The following is a 9,294-nucleotide window of genomic DNA, read 5'->3' as shown; positions in this document are numbered from 1 at the left end:
CATGATGGTGTAGATCGGCAAGGTGAGCAGGCCCCGGGCAGCTGGCTAGGTTAGGTAGGGTGGAGTGTTTCATAAATCGCCACATGTTGTGGGTCCAGTGCACGGGCACAGAGTCCTGCCCACAGTTGTGCGTATCCACACCGACCATTGTACCAATTAGAGGTGCATCAGGTTGTGCATGGGTGCAGCTGTGTGTTTGAGTACATATAAAAAGTACACCTTTGAATTCAAAATAAACATTGTTTCACCACAATTATTTTCCACGCTTGTTATTAATGTTTTTGTATTTTGTTTTTAGGCCTGCAGATCAGCCTGTGAGGCTTGTGGAGAGCAGGAAGAGAGGTGAAAAACACTCACTTAGCAATGGAAGGAGGACCCCTGCTGGATTGAGCTGGTACATGCCTCCTGACTCCAGCCCTGGTGTTCAGGACAGGCAAGTGCTTGACCCCATTTTTATTTATTTTATTTTTTTTTGGTGAGTGGTGTTGGTGAGGCAAACACACAAACATACACCGTTGTCAAAGAAAGACTTTATTGCATCTCTAACAGGGCCAAATGATGATCACAAACAATTTTCTCTGGCTCTTTTGAGGCCTGAGGGCACATAAGTCCTCAGTTTTTTGTGCTGCAACCTCTCGTCGTCCATACTGGTCCCCTGTCCATGGCGCACAGGTCTGTTCACCTGTGGATTTGAGGCCCCTGAAGGTGGTTTAGGTTTTGTGCCCCTGAGGTGCCAGTTTGTCAGTTCTTAATCATTTCTCTGCAAGCTGTTGACGAGAAATATGAAGTAAAAGGACAAAAATACTTAAATATCATTAATAAGTTCTGCACTGGAGTAAATATTTATGTGGTTACTTTCCACCACTGTAGAACCGAAACAGACCCAGGAACGGAGACCTGAAGGTGCCACGTGTATATTAATATAAAACCTTATAATGATAAAATAACACTTAATATTATAAATGAGTTAACTGACAGTGAAATAATGCATAAAGATAAGAAAACATAAATAATTTTTAAAAATCAACTGGCAGTATTAGTTATACATTATGAGAACATGTATTTACTTATTCTGTGAGAGGGCAACAGAACCAACAGGGGGTAGGCAGGCGGTGAGGGGTCTCCTGTGATGGCCTTGTTTCTTCTGAGTTTTCCAGGCTGGGCAGAGGGCAGCCGATGATCTTTTGTGCAGTGTTTATGACCCGCTCCACTGCCCTCCTGTCCTCAGCTGTGGAGCCTGCGTACTACGCACTCAGGCAGTGCGTTATTACGTTCACCACAGACGAGTGGTAGAAGGCCAGCAGCAGCTTTGTGTCGAGATTGCTTTTCCTGAGGACACCAGAAAGTGTAGCTGCTCGCTGTCTCGTCCCCGTCACAGATGCATCCAACCACAGTGGTATCGTCTGCATATTTTATCATGCAGTTGGTTCGGTGGGTTGGAGAGCAGTCATAGGTGTACAGTAGAGGGCTCAAAGCACAGCCTTGTGGGGAACCAGTGCTGAGTGTGAGTGTGGAGGAGTGGTGGGGGCCAAGTCTCACGGATTGTGGGCGGCTCGACAGAAAGTTTTTAATCCAGATGCAGGTGGGGAGGGGGATCTGCATCAGTTTGCTGAGAAGAATGTCTGGGGTGATTGTATTGAACGCTGAACTGTAGTCCATGAAGAGCATCCTCAAATAGCTCTTGTCATAGCACCTGTTTTCCTGAAGCTGTTCAGCTCCTCTGCCAGGGTGCTGCTGCTGCTGCAGGATGTGATCTTGTAGTTGGTAAGGGCCTGGATGCCCCTCCACATCTCACCTCGTTGGGCATTATCCCTTACTTTAAGGATGCTCATTAGAAGCCGACAATGCGCCGTTATACAACAAAATCATGCGATAAAAAAGGTCAAACTATCTAAATGTGAAAACAATAAAATGACACAAAATGAAGGATTATATTATAGTGAAGAAGCAGTAAAATAATCATCAGAATAAACAGAAGATGAAAAAAACACTTTATATATGAAGTATATATGGATGAAACTAAAGCAAACAATGAAAACAACAATAAGAAAACAGGAATATTAAAACAACACGTTCAGGAGTTGCTCATTATGTAATCTGAGCAGATATTTCTGTGTGTGCTTCTTGATATTTTCTTCATGACTGACTGTAGGTTTGATCACTGAGCTGCAGTGTGAATGTGACGACACAGCAGTCTGACTTTAAACAGCGTGAGGAGCGACAGGAAGTGAAGATGAACACTTCATTCCTTCTATCAGAATAAAAGCATGTTGGTGTCTCCAGGGGAAGTCATCATCATGTCTGTGCTTTTCCCATGCTACAGTCAAAGGTTTCACAAACGCCACACACAACTGAGAATAGTAACAGCATGTCAAGCTAACGTAACCTGAACCATCGACCATAACATCTGGCTTTAACGTGCTGACAGCTGATTATCTTTAGAAATGGGCTTATAGACTAAAAGCCGGTCTGAGACTCGTGTCTCTTGCTTGGTTGCTCTCTTTCTCTCCTCAGACATTGTCCTTTTGGTCTTTTTTTTACCTCTGTCATGATGTCTGCAGAGGCTGCTGAGCCTGGTTATCTTGCTCATCCTACGGAGGGTTGGCCCAGTGTAAACATGTGACATCAGCCAAATTCCAAACCAGACTAGTAATACAGAATTTTAGCACTAGGTGGCGTACGTGACTCAGCCTCTTTTGAGAAGACCTTGATGAGTGTCCTGGCACCTCATTCTGAGAGGGGTCAGTGGCAGGGACTCAAATGCATGACTGGATACACAGAGAGCGGTTCAGAAAAGAACTCAAATTTAATGCACAAGGCAAGGCAAAACAGAATGGCAGCAAACACTAAACTGGAACTAAGAGCTGCTGACTTGACTATAGAACTCAAGGAAAAAGGCTGGGACACTCGACGTGACAACAGGACAAACTGGCAAGGACAGACACTAGGCACAGGACTTAAATACACAAGGGGAGGGGGAGACACAGACACAGGTGAGAACAAACAGGGCGGGGCTGCTGCAAATCAGCACACAGGAGAACATGAGGGCAGGAAGTCAAGACACCTGAAACGAGAGGGAAGGGTAAGAATTACAAATTAAAACAGGAAGACCACAAACAAAAACACATGACCTTAACCAGACTGAGTCTCAACAATTCTGCCTCAGGCATATTGAATCTGAGAACTGTTAAATCATTGAGGTACATTTTCTCTGGTTAGGTGGAGGAGTCAGAGGTGTGATCGACTCAGCAGTCGTGTTTTTATGAGAGCAGCCCTCGCCTCTCTTTTGGATGAAGCAGCTCCTCGTATTTGACTGGCAGTAAATGACTGTTGTTGATCTACAATCTGCGACACTTTACAAACAATGCTAACAAAGAAATTGATGAAAAAAATTAACTTAGTCTAAACTTAGTCTTAGTATTGTCCTCTTCTGAAAATAGTCCCAGTTGGGTTAGTGGTGTCAGTTCTGGTCTTGAATCTCAGTGGAGGATTCTCATCATGTTTCATCAACAGAAGAAGGCCATGGGATACGACCAAAGGCTTTGGCAACAGCTTAACAAGTTATTTTACCCCACGATCATTACTGAATGCTTGAGCAGTGTATTTGCACAACAACAGGTCGGACTCGTGTACCACAGTGTGCTCTGAAAAACTCTCTACATGCTTTATTCTTTAATTCTTTATTGTCAGGTGCAAAAATCTTATCTAGTTTATTAGAAATAATATTAACAATGAATGATGATAGAAATATAAAATAATGAAAGAGATGAGAAAAGTAACAGGTTAGTATGGTGGTGCACATACCTACTGTATATTCATACATATGAAGGATTGATTTATATACATGCCATCTGCACAAACATGAGAAAACAAAGTGAGTCAAACAGTCAGACTCTCGACTGAATGCTTCAGCATTATTAAATTGTGTTCCACATTCACAATCTGCTTATTCCATCTTATCTAATATTCCATATTTGAAACAGGTGTGTATTGGTAGCGGTTACTGGAAATATAATTGTTATAATAACAATAAAAAGCATTTGAGTGAACTGAAGATTAAATATGGCTTGAAGAGATGAGGGAGGGCAGCATGCCAGCAGCTTTGACAGAACACTCATGATATGTTTGTTTTAGATTTGTTTTCAGCTAAAACATCTTCCTGGTACAGTGGATGTGTCAACAGCCAAACAGTAGTCATGCGCTTCTTTTGTTTGAGTATATTTTACATTTCATGCTCTCATTCATATGATATGTTTGCAGAAGCATGCGGTCCACTGCGATAATGATACTTAAGGTTTGTTCAGCCGGCTAGATCACAAGTTGACAAGCCATAAGAATGACATTTGGAAGTACTTTCATGTCTGCACTCGTGTTGGGAACCCAACATCTTAGAAACACCTCGAGGTAATTTCCTCAAATTTGGCAGAAACGTCCACTTGGACCCAGGGATTAACTGATTTGACTTTGGCTGTCAGATGTCTTTGTGATGTCAAAAACAGATTTATCGCAGTAACACTTGAAATGCAAATTTCACACTTCCCACAAATGTCTCATAGAATAAAATGATGAAGTGGTGGCATTTTATATCTCAAAGGTCAACCTCACTGTGACTTTATCATAATCAACTAAAATACTACTCTGGCTATTATTCATCTCAGAGGTTTGCTGTCTTTTACAGGGACATTAAGAATTATTGGAAATCAAGAAGACTGAAAACTGATATTTGGGACCGATGAAGTACAGTTTACTCAAATACTGTCCTTAAGTACAGTTTTCAGATACTTTTCTTGAGTATTTCCATTCCATTCTGTCCCTATCCATATTCAGTGCCATAAGTCAGGAAAAGAAGGGAGATTGTGTTTCACATTTGATCAGGTACTGAATCAGTGACATCAACCTCGGGTGCCTACCTAGAAATCTTCTGTTCTGTCTGACAGAACATGAAGCTACATATTTAAAATATGGATGTTTCCCAGAGATCTTCAACCACAGTTAGATTCATCAATCAAAAATAGGATCACACACAAGTATTATTGTTTATTTCTCATAATGAACTTGTTTTTTCTGATCTTGATCTTCAGGTGATTGTTGTTGCACCATGTGGTGAAGCTCTCTATCAGTCCTGTGTAGTCCTCTGTAAAAATGTTGTCCCCGTGCAGACGGCATGTGTCTGACTGGAAGTTATTCCTTGTCCTTGAGGAGCAACCTTTATTTATTTTCTACCTAAATTTATTGATACTAGAATCAAATTTCAGATGAAACAGCCCGATGTGTATCCTTAGACAGTGTACTGCGACAGTTCACACTATTGTTTTTACAATATGTGTCAAGTGGCGCTGATGTCTCACGTAACCAAATGTTTTTATAGAATTGTTTAAAGAACACATTTACTCAAGGCTGCGGCAATATGTAAAATAATACTTACTAAGAAAACAGACAGTCTTGTGTTCAGTGGATGACAAACAAGTTAAAGAAATAAGTTGCCAGAATAAAACTATATAAAGGCTGCGTTCCCTTTGCCAAGACATCCTTCAACCTGCTACTGCACGAGCAACTTGAATCTGATCATCATAACGCGGTAAGGTTTTAACTTTGTCTTTCATCACAGCACCAGCTTCACAGAAAAGACTTTTAGAAAAGGATAATAACCCAGTGCTGATTTACAGGTAATCATAGAAAAACTAAATATATCAGCTGATTGCATCGTGTCTACTTAATGAGGCAATCTCTCTCTAGGTTGTAGGTGTTTACAGTGCTACCTTCCCTTCCAAGAAAGAAGTTTATTTGACTTTTAATATTCTGCTGTTAAACTAAAAGTATTATTTTTCATGAACTTATCAGAGATACATTTAACAAAACTACATAAGTATACACATGTTTGGAAAATATATATTATTTAATATTTTGCTCAAGAATTAGATTCAGATTTTGTATGTGTGTTTCACTGTATTCTTTTATTTTTCAAGGATAAGAATGTAAAATTATACCTAAATAAAAAAACCTGTGATACTTTTACAAAATAATATATACAAATATTAAAAGGGCACTATGTAGTTTGAGAGAAGAAATTCAAACTCAGAATTTTAATATTTACGATGTTAATGAAGTAATAATACAATATCAGGAATAATCATTGTTTCCCACTAGTGAATAAACAAGTTCGTCGCAGAGTTTGTAAACCTAGAAAGGTGGCAGGGTCCGCCACATATAAACAAAGGAAAACAGTACAAATTGTGTTATGTATCTTGTAGTCCTGAAAACAAAGAGGGTTTGATTATTAAGTGTGTTTTGGCAGATTTTTCTCTTCTGATTTTTTTCACCAAAACTACAGTTTTCCTTTAACATATGTTGATATTGAAATATTTCAAGTAAACAAGTTTACCTGCAGTATAAAACTATTGAACCAGTAGTTTAATGAGTACTTTCACAAAGAGAAGTATATAACCAAAACCTATAAGTTACTGTAATTTTGATTGTTAATTGATGTCAGAACAACCTAAGTTCTTTAATATAACTTTCTAGAGATGGGGTCGGCTCTTCCTCTCATTGTGCTCCTCTGTTTGGCCATCGGACAGCTGGACGTAAGTGATGATTAAGTTTGTTTTATTCAGACCTACATTAGACCCTTTCTACTTTTCTGAAATTATTATTCCATCCTCAGCAGTACGAAATTCACACTTTATGTCCCTTTTTTCTTCACAGTAATAATCAGTAATGATTTTTTGTCTACTTCTACTTTTTGATTTAACTACAACAAACACCTTCTGAGCTGATTTCATGAATGTCTTCTTCATGTTCACAGGGGCGAAGTGTTCCTCGTTTTAAACGTAGGTAGCTACAATTTTCAACTCTGTCCAGTGACAAAAGTTCATCCCAAACACATCATCTTGTTTGCTCGATTCATTACACACACCACCAGCTACTCTGATCAATGCAAAAAACACTGTTGTCACTCTGGAATCGAACGATAAAATTACACAGTGTCATCAGACTGTTTATATAAACCACTGACACAAATTATTTGAAGTGAGCCCAAGTAATTACAGCATCTTTCAAATGGTTCTGATGGTGGGAGGGTGTTAAAGTTAATTTCTTTAAAAGAGGAGACACCACAGGAGAAGCCATCATATATTCGTACATTAATCCATAACATGTCTTCTTTCAGACTATAGAAAACAACTAAAACACACGTATGTGTCTATTTCAGTCCAGATTTCTGTCCTAGACAATTAAATGCTAATTATTGTACAGTTTATAGACGGATCCTCATTGGTGATATTATTTCATTAATTGTATTATTTTCCTATTTAAGCCTACCATTTCTGAAAACTCTGAGGTAATTGACTTAAGGTGCAATATGTAAGATTTTTTCACCAGTTAAATTTATACACAAAACAAATACAGGCAGCCTACAACCAGATTTAAAAACAAAAATTTAGACAGATTTCAATGATGATGTAAGTGATCAACTGGGGAAGTTTTATGGTGACATTGATGAGTTAAATTATTTACATAATTCACCTGTAGTGTCTTGGCAACTCCAATGAATATGATGTAAAACTTCTGACTCAGATTTGAGCCTCATCCTGTTTGTCTAACATGAAAACTGTGATGCAGTCTGTCCTAGTCCTGTGAATCCTGGTTGGGCTCGGTATGGCTCGCGCTATTTCATCGTTCAGCCCAGAAGAATGACGATGGCTGATGCAGAGGTGCGTAGTTAATCGCTCTTTCATGGCCTTCAGGTAGTCGATGATCAAGTTTTAGCTTTTCAGAACCATCTTGTATTATCTCCTCTATCTTGTATCTTCTTTCTCCTGATTTTGTTTCTCTGTTGTCTCCCACTGTCTCCTCCATCAGCTCAACTGCATTCGTCTTGGTGGGAACCTGGCCTCAATCCGCAGCTACAGTGAACACGCCTGGATCAGGGGACTGATCAGAAGAGTCCTTCGCTCTTATAGGCCTACCTGGATTGGGATGTTTGATGCAATTCAGGTGAGTCCTTTTTATACTTTGACACTGCAGACATATCTGTAACCTGCGATCAATGCAGCTGTTCAGCAATCAGCTTTCTCTTCTAGGAGCGGAAGTGGTTGTGGACAGATGGGTCAAAGGTCCGGTATACTCGCTGGGCTCGCAAGCAGCCTGACAACTACCGTGGAAGAGAAGACTGCACCCAAATCAACTCCGGTGATATGAAAATTATTTCTAAACTTCCCAATGTTTTTTTACAGACAAGAAAACAATATGATAATTGTGTTCATGTTTCATCTTTATTTGTCTGTGGAACAAGCATTATATTTAAATGTACTCTGATCAGTTCAAGGAGTCATTAACTGCAAAGACATTTGTTGTACTCAGTCACTCTTTTCCTTTTACAGGGAACTACTGGAATGATAGACCATGTACCGATAGGGTTCCTTCCGTTTGTGTGAGGAGACGTTGATGCCTCCATCCTCCATCTGCCCTCATGTGTACCGAGATGATGCCGCTTCCACCATGACGACTTTACTTTGTGTTTGATCTTACACTTAAATAAGAGCAAACTTTCTCTGTTGATTCACTTTTCAATTAATGCTTTAAATCAAACCAAATCAGTAAATGGCAGCATATTTGATTGCCTAATTAAACTATGATTTAACATTTTTGATTAATTTCTCATTGACTGTCATATACTCACTATCTTTCATTTCAACCACAAACAACACAAAAAAAATACACTGAAATAAAAATATTCTTTAAGCATAATACGTTTCTTTAATTGTGTGTGTGTGTGTGTCACATTTAATGTCAGAGAGGTGATGACAGACAAAACTCACCGCAGTTATGTAATGAGTATTTTTAACTTAAAGCCCCCCTCCACTGAATTTTGATATTTTCATGATATTTCTGATTCCTTTCTTTGCAGTGTTGGTGAGGCAAATATTTATAGACAAATAACATAATTTTGTGATCAAAGTAACAGTCCTTCTATCAGGGTAAAAGCCCCTTTGTGTCCTGGTAGTAACTTTCTTAAGATTAATAAAATGTTTGGCCCCAAGGTTCTATTCCAGGGTCATCATTAATATTTTTATGATGTGATTACTGATAAGAAATGAAAGACAGTGTTGTTGTGCACAGCTTCACGCGGGGCACCATCATGCAGTGATCATAGAGCATTAAAAGGGAGTTTTGGGTTAAATTTGGCGATCAATAATAATAAATGATTGATGATGATGATCATTAATTATGATACAGAAAATTATCCAATTTACATTAGATCACCTCGAGGCACCACCCTTGGAGAAGATTCACCAG

The 9,294-nt window shown here is 39.1% G+C and overlaps 1 protein-coding gene across 1 annotated transcript; it reads left to right on the top strand.

Annotated features, from left to right (window-relative positions):
* Window positions 1-5,531: 5,531 nt before the first annotated feature.
* LOC115584950 (galactose-specific lectin nattectin-like) lies at window positions 5,532-8,737 on the top strand. Its single transcript, XM_030422918.1, has 7 exons — window positions 5,532-5,578; window positions 6,523-6,581; window positions 6,803-6,827; window positions 7,618-7,709; window positions 7,858-7,992; window positions 8,079-8,187; window positions 8,379-8,737. The coding sequence occupies exons 2-7, from the start codon at window positions 6,525-6,527 to the stop codon at window positions 8,441-8,443; spliced, it is 483 nt and encodes a 160-aa protein (XP_030278778.1). The 5' UTR covers window positions 5,532-5,578; window positions 6,523-6,524; the 3' UTR covers window positions 8,444-8,737.
* The last annotated feature ends 557 nt before the right edge of the window (window positions 8,738-9,294 follow it).

The sequence above is a fragment of the Sparus aurata genome, chromosome 7 (assembly GCF_900880675.1).
Source record: "Sparus aurata chromosome 7, fSpaAur1.1, whole genome shotgun sequence".
Lineage (NCBI taxonomy): Eukaryota > Metazoa > Chordata > Actinopteri > Spariformes > Sparidae > Sparus > Sparus aurata.
The sequence above is the reverse complement of the archived record's forward strand: the minus strand, read 5'-3'. Positions and strand labels throughout refer to the sequence as shown.

Excerpts from the sequence above, each read along its gene's own strand:
- LOC115584950 (XM_030422918.1), top strand. The coding sequence starts at position 6,525 with ATGGGGTCGGCTCTTCCTCTCATTGTGCTCCTCTGTTTGGCCATCGGA. Across the intron at positions 6,582-6,802 it reads TGGCCATCGGACAGCTGGAC|GGGCGAAGTGTTCCTCGTTT; the intron begins GTAAGTGATGAT and ends TCATGTTCACAG. Across the intron at positions 8,188-8,378 it reads CTGCACCCAAATCAACTCCG|GGAACTACTGGAATGATAGA; the intron begins GTGATATGAAAA and ends TTCCTTTTACAG.